Genomic DNA, 14,266 nt, shown 5'->3' on the forward strand with positions numbered 1-14,266 from the left:
GGCCCTAATAATGACTGGACGTGCCTCTTGACCACATAAAATAATAAGTTGCAGCTTCATCCAGCAGAGTAACAAGAAAGCACTACCGAGCCTTCATTTTAAATTTCTTTACCTTCATAAGCAACAAGCTTCATACACCTTGCCAAGTTAAGCCTTTCACCTTTACACACTCCAGCAAATGTTTCTGCTGACATAACATTGGACTTGGAACCTGTATCAGCTTTAAGCTCTGTGGGTTTACCATTTATCCGAGAGTCTATATTATAACTTCGAATGATTAAAAGATCGAACGCTCTTTAATCAACCCCTTAAAATCGAAAGCACTAAATCCTGAACACACAGAACAGCAATCGGCAATGGCAAAGTCTCGAAAACGGCCCAGTGATTTTTTTCCCTGGGAAAAAACATCACTGATGTTCTTCGTGTTTCACTGTTGCAGTCATTACATTTGGGTAATCCTGCTGGCAGGTTGCCCTCAGTCGGCCTGAATTCCAAAGTCTTGGGTCCTGCGTCGGCTGCTGTCGCCCCCTCCCTGATGTCAGGTCGTCAGTGGTACAAAAGAAGCAGCCGACACCATTTTCTTCAGTCCTTCTTGCCGCGCGGTGCCCTAAGCAGAAGTAGTTCGCAAGTGCCGGTCGGCCGACTCCTGAGATTTTCGTGTTCGAGTTTCAGACCCGAAGTCTTCAGTAAAGCTAAGTACCCCATTGGGGAAATTTTTTTCTTGCTCCAGACTGATGTCAGAAAAAGTTAATAATTGTATTTCTTGTGGAAAGCAAATACCTCATAAGGACTTTCATTCTTACTGCATTCCTTGCCTAGGCCCTGATCACAACATTTCTGGTTGTCGGTTTTGTGCTAGATTTAACCAACGCACTATTAAGCGTCGGTATGATTTTGCTTTAAACTATTTTGGACGTCGGTTAATTATCCAAAAATGTCATCAGATAGCCATCCGACTACCGGAGTTCACAAAAAACGCAAAGAAAAGGAGAGAGATAAACAACCGAGGTCCAAAACCGATGATGAAGCTTCTCCTAAGCCAGTCGCCGGTTCTCAGTGAGGTGCTTTCGCAGCCCCTGACGCCCGCTACTTTAGAGTCGCAGGCCGCTAGCGACTCCCACATGGAGTCAGCTATGCCGCTGGAAACTCAAGGTATTGGAGCCTCGGACAATATTCCCTCAGATGGGTCCGGAGCCACTGAGCAGGCACTGGCTTCTGAGGGTGTATTCATACCCTAAACATCTTTACATTAAACCGACTTCAGCTTCAAAGGCAAAGACTAACCTTCTAAAGCAAAGAAACAAACTGCCACGTGGACAGACCTCTATGTCCAAAAAAGATGCTCAAAATGGCGGAAGACTTGATTACCTCCTGATAAGAGGCCTAGGCAAGAGACTGACTATGAATCTTCAGATCAGGTTTCTTTTTCTTCTGATTCCTCTTCTGATCAGGAATATTCTCTTCCCCCCTATGAGGAGTCTGATGCTGAAGAAATCTATACCTTCAGCTTGCTTCTCCTCCAGAGGACTATTCTTTTTGGGGAAACCTTGCATACCATGAGGGAGCATTTCCACTGGGAGAGCCAAGATTTTTCAGAATCTAAAAAGAGGCTCAGGGATTTCCTTTTACTACCTCAACACAGGCCTCTAGCCATTCCACCGGTGTTAGACATTGTAGATGATGTGTTTTCGGAGTCTAGTCTGACCCCTGACTCCTTACATCCAGCTCCTGTTGAGCCTGACAGATATTACAGGGTTCCTGACTCTCATAAATTCCTTTTTAAAAACCCTACTGCAGACCCAGAAACTATTTCACAGGGTCCCAAAGGAGTTAAGGCAAAAAACCCTACCCCCCTCTGACAGGGATTCTAGGGACTTGATAGATGGGGAGAAAAGGTTTACACATCTGCTACCTTGGCTATAAGGGTCTTAAACTGTCAGTTTCATATGCTCAAATATCAGCAACATGTCTTGGCATTGCTTAAACAGAAAATGTTGTTAAACTCTGAATGTGCAGAAAACAAGGAAATTCAGGATTTATTGCATGCAGCTGAACAAGTTGGAAAGCATACTTTGCAATGTGGTTTTGATTCTTTGGAGGCCTCCTGCAAGGCCGCAGTTACGTGTTTTGTAATTAGGAGGCATGCTTGGTTAAAGGAACAAAATCTACCCGATCATGTCAAAGTTAAATTGTTAGATGCACCTTTACAGCATGATACTTTGTTTGGTGTTAAGGCAGAAGAGGTGCTAAAGAAAATGGAGGACAAAGTTAAATCTATGCAAACTGTCAAATATTTTTTTACAAGTACAGCCACCTGGGTTTTAGTAGACACTGGTCTACAAAGCATTGGTCCTTTCCTGTGTCAGACAGACCTCAAAGGGGCAGATCCAGATGCCCTAGAGGCAGATCCCAGGCGCAAGGTTCATACAGGTCAAAGCAATGGGGTGCTTCTACCTCCAAAGTTGGAGAAGACAAATCACAACCATACAGGAAACAGTCCCAATGACTTCCCCCTGCCTGCACCAAGCACTTATGTCCTGGCAGCACCCTTAGGGGGAAAATTAGCACTTTTTTTCTCAAAATTGGCACATTAATAACCCAGGACAAGTGGGTTCTAAATATAGTGTCACAAGGCTACAAGTTCCATTTCCATACCCTGCCAAAGGGAAACGGCTGGCCAGATCTGCCAAAAAATCAGTGGACAGAGGCACAAAAACAAGTCTCATCCCTAATGGACATGGGGGCCATTCATCAAGTACCAGAGCAAGAGCAGGGACAAGGATTTTACTCAAGACTGTTCTTGGTACCCAGAAAGGACAAGGCCTGGAGACCAATACTGGACCTATCTATTCTTAACACATTCCTGGATATACCAAAATTCAAAATGTTGACTTTGCAGCAGCTTCTGCCCATGCTGGGCAAGAATGCTTGGCTTGTGACTTTAGACCTAAAAGAGGCATACCTGCATGTCCCAATCAGACAATCGTGTAGAAGGTACCTCAGATTCAAGGCTGGCTCAATGCATTACCAATTCTCTGCCCTGCCCTTTGGCTTATCTACTGTGCCCAGGGTCTTTACAAAGTGCCTGGCACCAGTAATTGTATTCTGCAGACAAAGAGGAATACAAATATATCCTTACTTGGACGACTGTCTAATTCAAGCAGAGAACAAGGACATTCTTCTACAGCATCTGGCATTTGTGAAAAGACTTCTAACATGCCTAGGGTGCACAGTCAACAAAAAGAAATCAAAACTAGTACCCTCTCAAGAGATAATATTCCTGGGTGCAAGCTTCAATACAACTGCCCAGATGCCAGACAAACAAAGGCAACTGACTACCTATTTCAAAATGTTAGCAACAAAGGCCCAGTTATCTGCAAGAACAATTCTGCAAGCTTTGGTCTTCATGGCATCCTGCATCCTACTAATTCCATATGCAAGACTGCATATGAGGAAACTTCAATGGTACCTAAATGTGTTTGGACTCAACATTGCCACAGCCTGGAAACAATGATTACTCTCATTTCCTGCCTGCAACAGGAGTTTCGATGGTGGGCGAAGGCTTGTCACCAAAACAAGGGACAGCCATTCACATTACCCCCAGCCAGGCAGACACTAACAACGGATGCTTCAGATTATGCCTGGGGGGCCCACATGGCAGGAAGATGCATTCAGGGCACATGGTCCTCAAACCAAATGCATCTACATATCAATCAAAAAGAGATGCTAGCTGTTCAAAATGCCCTGACAGCCTTCAAGGACCTACTTCATCCGGGACAACTACTGATCAAGACAGACAACACCACGGTCATGTGGTATATAAACAAGCATGGGGGCACACATTCTTACCCCCTTTAAGGACTAACCATGACTTTGTGGGACACAGCATTGACTTACCAAGTACATCTACAGCCACAATTCCTGCCAGGAAAGGAAAACACTCTGGCAGGCAAACTAAGCAGAAACCTCATGGATCCCCACGAGTGGCAGCTGGATCCACAAGTCTTCAGCATGATAACAAGGAAATGGGGATGCCCGGACATAGATCTATTTGCCTCCCCTCACAACTACCAACTAAAAAGATTCTGCACAAGGACACAGGCAAACATTGAAAGCGGACACCCTATCTTTCAGCTGGAAAAACCTATCAGTATATACCTTTCCTCCTCTGCCTCTCCTCCCCAAGGTACTCCTAAAGGTCAGACAGGAGAAGCCAAAGATGATACTGATTGCCCCAGACTGACCCCGCCAGTACTGGTATCCAATCCTAAGAAACTTGTCTCAATGCCCAGCTTGGACCATATCTCAAATACCTCATCTACTGTCCCAGCAAAACAATCAGATCCTGCACAGCCAACTCGGTACCTTAAACCTGGCAGCATGGCGGATAATGTAGTCATACAAAACACACCTCTCAGTAAAGCTGTGATGGATGTCATTTTGGAAGCCAGAAGGCCTAGTACTAGAAAATCTTATGCTGGAAAATGGAAGAGATTCTGTGCTTGGAACCAGGCACAAGTAACTGATACAGCTGTACCAAATATTCCTCAGATTTTGCAATACTTAACTGAGATGCTAGACAAAGGCCTATCTTTTTCATCAATTAAAATTCATGCTGTTCCATTTCGGCTAATTACAATACAGAGCCACCAATCTTTTCTCATCCTTTATTAAAGCAGTACCTCAGAGGAGCCAAAAATTTAAGGCCTCTAAGGAGATCACCAATACCTGCATGGGACCTCAGATCACCAATACCTGCATGGGACCACAACTATGTCTTGGAAAAACTCACCCTGCTTCCTTTTGAGCCAGCTGCTACTGCTGATATAAAGTTTTTATCTTGGAAAACAGCTCTGCTCCTAGCAATAACTTCTGCAAGACAGAGCTACAGGCACTCATGGCTGTGGAACCTTTTATCATTTTTTATCCAGACAGGGTCTCTCTGAGGACAAATCCAACTTTTATGCCTAACGTGGTGTCCAGTGTGGCTCTTAACCAAACTATTCATCTGCCAACTTTTTATCCAAATCCACAGAACAAGGGGGAGAGAATTCTGCATTCTTTGGACGTACACAGACAGCTTAGATTCTACTTGGACAGAACCAAAGTTTTCAGGAAGACAGAGCAATTACTAGTGGCATATGCTGCAGGATCACAAGTAAAGGCCATCTCAAAGCAGACTGTTTCAAAGTGGATAGGCCACTGCATTCGTTTCTGCTATTTACACCATGGCAAGGCAGTGCCTAATGGCGTTAGGCCACATTCAACCAGAGCTGCAGCCACTTCAGCAGCCTTTCTCAGGGGAGTACCAATCAAAGACATTTTAAAGGCTGCTACTTGGAGTTCAGTGCACATCTTTACAAAGCACTATCATCTGCCACTCTACTCTAAATCCAGGGCAGGCTTTGCAACTGCAGTTCTGCAGGGCCTCATAGCTGCTCCTAATGCTGTTTAGCTCCATCCTCCCAACCATAGCTTTTGGACTCTATCCAAATGTAATGACTGCAACAGTGAAGCACAAAGAACATAGTACAGTTGTGTTACACTTACCATAAATGTAGATGTTCGAGTGTATTCACTGTTGCAGTCCAGGTTACCCACCCGCCATCCCCCTTTTTCTGCTGGAACTTTTCTTTCCTTCTCTGATTTATACAACTTATGTGGTGTATTTGCTTGTAGATTAAGGTAAAGTTTATATTGGTGTATGTATTTTTATATATATATACATTTTGGCTACCCTTTTAGGGGGCACCTGACATCTGGGGCAAGAAAAACTGAAGAAAATGGCATTTGCTGCTTCTTTTGTACCACTGACGACCTGATGTCAGGGAGGGGGCGACAGCAGCCGACGCAGGACCCAAGACTTTGGAATTCAGGCTGACTGAGGGCAACCTGCCAGCAGGATTACCCAAATGTAATGACTGCAACAGTGAATACACTCGAACATCTACATTTATGGTAAGTGTACACAACTGTACTTTCCGTGTGTTCAGATTTAGTGCTTTTGATTTTAAGGGGCTGAATCGTTTGAAGTTATAATATAGACCCTTATCTGAACAGTACAAAATACTTCATCTTTGCTCTTAGATCTACTGCATTAACTGTTTCGTGAAGCACTGGCACACCATCAACATAAAGAGTTGGGTTGCCACTGTCTACCTGATCAACTCGTTTCTTAAAATGTTCCCTTTTAATAAAGCATGTTGGCCTTTTGATTTACAAAATCTTTTGAAATAATTCCATTTATTGCAGTTGTAGCATGCATTGCTGGTCAAAAGCTAAACATTTTTCCCTTTTAGATTTATGACTTCTACCACAGTTATGACAGTTGGTAATGAAACTGGGTTGGGGCCCATGCTTTGAGTTTGCTGACTCACTATTATGCTTCACTGAGACTGTGCGACTTCTGGAATTTGCTAGAAAGTTCTAGGGTTTGCCATTGAGTGCTGCAGGGGTTGCAGTTGCTGCTATACGCTTGGGCCTGTTTCTTTTAACAATGTGCTGCATACTATCAACATGAGCTTTATCGTTGTGCCTTCTAGAGCTGTTCTCATTTGTAAGCATATTTGTGTGCTTTTCTGTAACCTTGTATATTTGACAAATCTCAATGGCCTTATTCAAAGTTAAAATCACTGTCATGAAGCAAAATCTTTCTCACAGCATCATCTTTTATGCCACACACACACACAAGTCTGTCCTTTATCAACTCATCTCTTAAATCACCAAATCTGCATTATTTCCTCAGGTCAGTTATATATGCTGCAGAACTTTCACCAGACTTTTGATCCCTTGTGTAACATTTGCTGGGGGATACACATTTCTCTAAATTTATGTTTTTAAGCACTGTGGGTCCTCCCTTGACTCAGCCGGTATAGTAGTATGACAGTTTTCCCCCTCTCCTGTATAGATAGTAGGTGCATACACAAATGAATGTTCCCTTTCTATGGCTTCTGACACAGCTAAATGAAGTAGAATAAATGCCTTTGTACGGTCATCTTTATTAGAAAAATGCAGCCTGTATGAAAATGTACTCTTGCTCAAACACTCTCCATTTCTCAGCAATATTACTGTCAAACACAAGTGCACTGGGTTTTCAAATTCCGTCTGCCATGCCCATAAAGTATACACAAACACACTGAACATATGGCCCTTGTAATTATGTACAAATTGCTCTGCGAGTTTGTAACAGCATTCAAATGCACAATAAACTCTTCGAAACATGTACTTTGAGAGAAATGCTCTGTAGTGGCTGTATTCTGCAAAATATTCCTTGTTGTGGTTGTTGTTGTTGTATCTTTCGACTTTTCCCGGTTAGGGGTTGCCACAGCGGAACTCCGGTCTGCTAATGATTGGCAGTAGATTTTTACGTGCCAAGTTGCCAGCCCTGACGTACAACCTTCAACGAAGGTACGCCCATTCACGCATGTCTCCAGACAGATGACGGTCTAGCTGAGAATCGAACAGGACAACGTCTTACTGTGCAGCGACAGCGCTACCGCAGCACCACCACCGCAGTATGCCTTGTAATGGTTGTACTGTGTGAAATTACTTTACTGTAACACTGCACAAACATGCAAACACTTTATACATTTCTGATAACATCTTTGCTTAATACGAAAAATACATGCTTTGTGATAACATCTTTGCTTAATACGAAAAATACATGCTTTGTGAAAATCCAGTCGTTTCCCCTTATTTTATTCATTGTATGCAATTCGGACTTTATTGCAAATATATTCCATAGTAATTTGAATATTTTTATCAATATTGTACATATCGGTTTATGCGAAAATTATTTAGAACATTCTGTATGCCTCGTTACATATTATGTGAAAATAAATAGTGAGAAAGTTTAAATATCTAAAATTCTTTTCTGACCTGTTCTGCGAAATATGCACATTTTGGGAAGATCCACTCTTGCATATTCCACCAGCATCTAAACAAGTGCCTTAAGTCATTTTAACTAAGCCATTTCTGACTCCATGCCCTTTAGATATGCCGCTTCTAAAACCATGTCCTTTTAGACATGCCTCTTCTAACACCATGCATGTCTCTCCTTTGTCTCTAATACATATAACAAGAAGGCGTGGGGTTTCATTCAGATACAAACACATCCGGATGGATAGCAGCATCATTAAATACGAATGAACTAGTTAACAAGCAGAGCTTACATAAAAATATGCTTGCATCTCAACAGCTAACTACAAAATGGTAGTCTGGTTTGCACATGCTCAGTATTTATATACTTGTGCAATTCTTTGGATAGCTTCTTAAAGGTATGTACACGCATAATGATCTACACATGGAATGGTAGTAAATCTCTGTGTAAAAAACTGATTCTTCGCCCAGTTCCATTTTTTGTTTTTGCAATCCCCTCCCCAATCTATCTCTTCTCAGTACTTGGGTTTTCTCTTACTTTATTCTGGACTTATTCTTTTGCCTCATAACTTTAAAACTGTGCAAGATATAATCTAATGTAACTGGTCCTGAAATAACCGTGTATATCAAGAAACCTATCCCTTTCTAATGATATAATAAATTTCTGCTTGCCCATTTGCTATCCCTTTATAATTGGTTTTGTTTCTCTATTTAATGGTGACCATTTTTTTTCTTCTGGTGGTATGAAAAAAACATGACCCTTAAAATTAGAGGAACTATGAATGCTTTCATCTCCTAGATTTTGTTGTCTAAATCCATCATCTGTATTCTCCAGAATGTTAACTTATTTATGATTTTATGTCAAGTTTTAACAGAATGGATAATGAGCACTTATTTCTGTTTCAATTGTTTTCTTAGGTCTGTGCCAGTCTTTGGTTTCCTGGATGATTTTGCATTTGTTATTCGTGCCCTTCTGGATCTATATGAAGCCAGTTTTGAGCAGCGGTGGCTAGAGTGGGCAGTTCAACTTCAAGAGAAACAGGATGAGCTGTTTTGGGACCCCAAGCAGTTTGCTTATTATACAAGTGATGACAGTGACCCATCCATCCTATTTCGACTGAAAGATGGTAACTTAATTTGCTTACTCACTGTTGTAATCTTTGTAATATGCAAATGAAGGCCAAAAAAAATAAATTACAAAAGGGAAAACTTTAGAGAATACTGACTTCTTGTAATGTGACTGAAAGAGTTGCATTTCAACTTGTACGAATGTTCATAGGTAGGTACTAGGTTATCTGCCCGAAGGCATTTATAAGCCTAGCCAGAATGTGTTGGCTTTCGGCACCCCCCCAGATTAGTTCCCTGTGAGAAGTGACAATGTTGGCTGGTAGGAGATGCCCTGTGTTACTGTAGTTTAGCATTTGAAGTATGATAGATAAAAAAATTGCATGCATGAATTAATGAAATGAAATGAGTACCTTCCTGACAAATAAACACTCTGATGTTTGGTGTTTGCCTCCCAAGATGGTCAGTTCCCTCAGTGTTTGGTAAATTGTAGATTATAGTTCAGAAAAAAAATGGTATCCCCGTATCCTCCAAGTTAAGATCTTTCCCATTTCTCCTTGAATTCAGGTGCCACTTTTGAACTGGAAAAAAATCCTGTACAAGTTTGCTTCATTACTTGTCAGCATGTCAGTGAAAGAAAAACTTCTTGTGTTTATCTGCTGTCTCTAAACAATATGGTGCTATTCTGAACTTGGATTGCACTCTGTTGCTGTCATGTCACATTTTATTCCTCTTTTAAGGCCCTTCCTTAAATTGTAAAGAGTTTTGCAGCTGCATCAAACTACAAAACTGTTAGATGAAGACTTGGTGGCGTAGGGGTGAAGGACTACTATAAAGTCAACATAGTGGAGAATGTCTGGCATGACATGAAACACCACATAGCCCACCCTACACTGTACCAGGGACATAAGATTCTTGAACAGAATCATTATATAGCCCATTGACGCAGTAACAATAATGAGGCATACTGACTAACATATATGGCATGCTAGTGATGGTAGAGCAGTGTGACCTTTGACACATGCTGGGTGATGGATGGAGGGTGGGCATTTTCATCTTCTCCTGAAAGGATAATGTGTCTTCACTGATGATCACTGACAGGATTCAAACACTTGGGACTGCAACAATAATTCACGGTGCGTGGGGAGATCTTTTCTCTGATCAGTGACAGAATGGGTAGTATTTATTTATTTACTTATTGCTTTTGTTGACTGGGAAATTCCAAAAGGGTGGAAAACCCCTTTTCAGCAGAAGCCTGAGAAGAAAAGCTCCACAAGATACATAGAGAAAATAACAGTGTAATAAATTGTTTGAGCATACAGTAAGTAAAAACCATTTGTTGAATACAATAGTCGGTAAACAAAAACATTGACAAGAGGCATATGAATAGTAAGCATGCAGATGTATTGTAATCATGATACAGACAGTGCAGTGATATGAGAACTCATTCAAAGGTGCATCAGAATGAGTATTTAGGTTAACTAGGTTCAGACCTATATTGTTTTATAATAGTCCTACATGACATTTGAGGGGAGTATGTTACAGTACATGTGACCAAGTAGACACAATACAGGATGAGGCAGAAGATTACTGGCCAAGTACAGATGCGCACCTTTAATGTCCAGGATAGTTTTTTCCCATAGAACATTAAGCAAAGCGAACACCCTATACTTTGATTAACTTCCATCTGCACACTGGCCATTCACATTTACATCTGCTTAGCACAATATGGACGTAAATATGGTCAGACATTGAGAGGAAGGCCATTAAGTGGAGCACATTTCTAGTCATATTAGAACAGGATGATTATGTAAGGATAGTTAGAGGTGTTTAGCTAGGTGTGATGTACAAACAAAGCCATTAGACCTTGAGGTGTTGTTTCACAAATAGTTTGAAGGGTTTCAGGTTGTTAGAATGTCTGAGTGAAAGGAAGTAGAATTCCAAACTTTAGAGAAATTGAAGAAATACAGCAAGGCACCTGCAATATTGTTTGATTTAATTGGATGCATTAAAAATGTTTCAGAGCGGAGAATTTCAGATGGGGGAGTAAGGCTGAGTAATATTTTTCAGTGTTTGGGATTTTCAGTTAAAGGACCACTACGGGCAAATAATGAAAAACATATGTTTTTTATCTAGTTGTGATTTTCTACACCTCCCAAAGCTGCTTTCAACGAAAAAAGTAATCACTCTAAAATGTATTTATTTTTTCACCTGTCTGCCCTCATGGGGGCAGACATCCTGATGAGCACATTTTCCTTTGATAGCCTAAATGTGGACACGGTGGTGCAATGGTTAGCGTTGTCGCCTCACAGCAAGAGGTTCAATGGTTCGATTCTCGGCTGGGGTGCCTTCTGTGCGGAGTCTGCATGTCCTCCCTGTTGTCGTGTGGGTTTCCTCCGGGTGCTCCGGTTTCCTCCCACATCCCAAAGACATGCAGTAGGTGGACTGGACACTCTAAATTGGCCCTAGGTGTGAGTGTGTGTGTGCCTTCTGTGGAAGGTTGGGCGCTGGGCTGGCAACTCGACACTGTAAAAACTCCAGTGCAAATCATGAGCGGACAGATGATCCGCTGTGGCGACCCCTAACCGGGAAAAGCCGAAAGAAGAAGCCTAAATGTGTCCCAAATGCAGTATGACAGCCCTGATTGTGAGAACAATTAGTCATAGCCTTTGCTGTCATGTCAAACTTCCATTCACTTAGAATGGAAAACCTGAAAAATATTGTCAAGTTTAACAGTCAGTTTTACAAATGTTGTTCCTACTGATGTTCTACACTTTTTCTGAAAGAAGCTTGCAAACATGTCAACAAATTACTAAGTTAAAAAAGACTTTTTACAAAGAGCAGTTTTGTTACCATCTGTTCCTGACCAAGTTACTCCTTCCATCCTTCAGTGAGCTGGAGTCTCACATTTCCAGCTAGGCTAGGTTTAGCTAATTAGCAACATTGCATGACAATAGACATCAAACAAATCTCAGCCTGGTGTGCCACTAAAACTCTTCCCTAATGAGTCTTTGCTCCTTACTGTTGACTACCGCTATCCTGGGAAAACTGGTGGGAAAAAAAACACTAATCTCAATCCACCCTTTTGTCCTATATTTTGATTTTCTCAAATTTACACAGTGAAATATTTGCTTTGGATTATGCAGTGCTTCCTGGTTGGTCACATGGTTATTTTTGCATACTTATTTTTTTTGTAGGTTCATAGCTCATTTTTATAGCATAACATGAACCACCTTAGGTAGTGCCAAACTTTATCTAACAGTTTAATATGTTTTGTTTCTTCTTAACAGCAGCCTCCCGAGCCTCTTATGTGAGTCAATACATTTTGTTACTATAGTTTCACCCAGCCTTTTTTTAGCTGTATACTTTTCATGCATATCTCTTACCCATTCAGGAACAGACTCGACTTGTGGAGAAAGCTTACAAGTTATAAAGCTTTTCTAAGTAGCAGTACTACTACTTTGGTTAAGGTCACAGAGTTAAGAGTATATGAAGTGGCATCCATTTCATGAAAAACAGTCCTACATTGCAATAAATTTCATTGTTTGCTCAAGACAAGACAAAACCATAATCAAAAATAATTTTGTATTCTGTCATGTCAGAGTGAAAGTGTAAGGCCAAATTAGGTACACTTGTGATGTATGTTGGTCTGACAGCCAGCACTATTAACCACCCTCAGTCTATTCAGGCATTTACATACATGACGACACTCACAACTTGCAACATTGCCAGCAGCTGTACCAACCTCTTTAGAAAACACTGCTGTAATGCCTTTGTCAACCAGTGTGATAAATGCATGCTGGTGCTGGACTCCCTACATCTGTTCAGCAAGGCGGTGTCTGTTTGGCTTTACTCCACAATTCTCTGTTACACCATATAGTTCATACGGGCATATATGCAGGCATGCACACACACACACACACACACACACACACACACACACACACACACACACACACACACACACACACACACACACACAGAGTGTACCATTCAAGTGCATTGCAATACCCACCTCTCCACAGAACACTGCTTCAGTTTCCACTGAGTTGTCTGAGCTACTGACAATGTCAACTCCTAACATCCCCGCAGATGTCACATGCACACACACAATATACCAGTGAAAACAGGTGCTTTCCTCTCCACTCCAAAAGCAGTGCTCTAATGTCTAACGGCAAAAGCCATGTATGATGTCAGCTCAATACCTTCAATTATTGCAGAAAGCCAACTGCACAGACGTAACTCTATCCCTAACAAGTCAGCTTAACACATGACATTCCATCTTTCAGTTCTTGTTCTCTGTTACACCATGGACACCCTGTGTACATGTATGTTCATGCATGTACACCCTGTGTACATGCATGAACATATACACACGCACCCACACCCACCATGTACTGCTGAAGTGTGTTGCATTACCCACCTCTCCACAAAACACTGCTTCAATTACAACTGAGTGTCAAAGGTACTGACATTGTCAACTCGTACTGATTGTTTCTTTGAAGGAAAATAGATTCACAGGTATGACCATTGGCAATACTGGTAAAGAAAAAATACATAAGTGTTGAGTCAGACAGGCAACAGAGGTGAATAAGCTTCATTTACTGTTAGACATACACAAGTGCAAACAGCACCCACACTATTGAATGATTGGTAAGTTATACAGTGATGATATATTTCCATCTTGCAGGTGCCATAGTCTGCTGAAAACATGCTGCACCAAAAATGACAGATAGATAAGCACACACAGCAGTCATGTCATATACTTTAGGAATCCTTGCAATACTGATGTACAAACAATACAAATAATTTGATTGTTAAGGACCATTCAAGGCATCCACTGTAAACAGTTACTCGCTGCAGAGTGAAGAATAGTATTATAGGGTATGAAGCTTATCTTCTGTAATACATTTATCATACTTGTGGCAACAGAACGTGTACTAGTAAGCCAGTGGTTCGAGAATAGTAAGAGCCTAGCATGTATAAACTATGTACCAAGAGATGAAAGTAGTGATGCTGTTCTGAAAGTAAAATATTGGTTTTCTGACTGCTGCTGATCATCTTGGGTGACATTATGTATGTATATACATATATGTATGTATAAATATCTCTATATCACAATGTGTAAATGCAGTGAGCTTAAAGAAACAGGAAAGATAATGATGAGTTTGAATCCAGCTTGCTTATATATATATATATATATATATATATATATATATATATATATATATATATATATATATAGTTAAACTGCATGTAGAATAATTATTGGGGAGAGTGACATCCCCACAAATTATCACATTGATAATAAGATCCTAAGCAT

General features: G+C 41.0%; 1 protein-coding gene across 2 annotated transcripts in view; it reads left to right on the plus strand.

Annotated features, from left to right (window-relative positions):
* The window catches only part of SPATA20 (spermatogenesis associated 20), a 2,234,575-nt gene that overhangs the window by 1,291,393 nt on the left and 928,916 nt on the right, over positions 1 to 14,266 (plus strand). For both annotated transcript variants that reach the window (XM_044087351.1, XM_044087352.1), the window contains exon 13: positions 8,797 to 9,005. In XM_044087351.1, the coding sequence (XP_043943286.1) occupies positions 8,797 to 9,005 (209 nt within the window). The remainder of the gene's footprint in view (positions 1 to 8,796; positions 9,006 to 14,266) is intronic.

Source organism: Protopterus annectens, chromosome 11.part0 (genome assembly GCF_019279795.1).
Source record: "Protopterus annectens isolate FY-2018-M chromosome 11.part0, PAN1.0, whole genome shotgun sequence".
Classification (NCBI taxonomy): Eukaryota; Metazoa; Chordata; order Ceratodontiformes; family Protopteridae; genus Protopterus; species Protopterus annectens.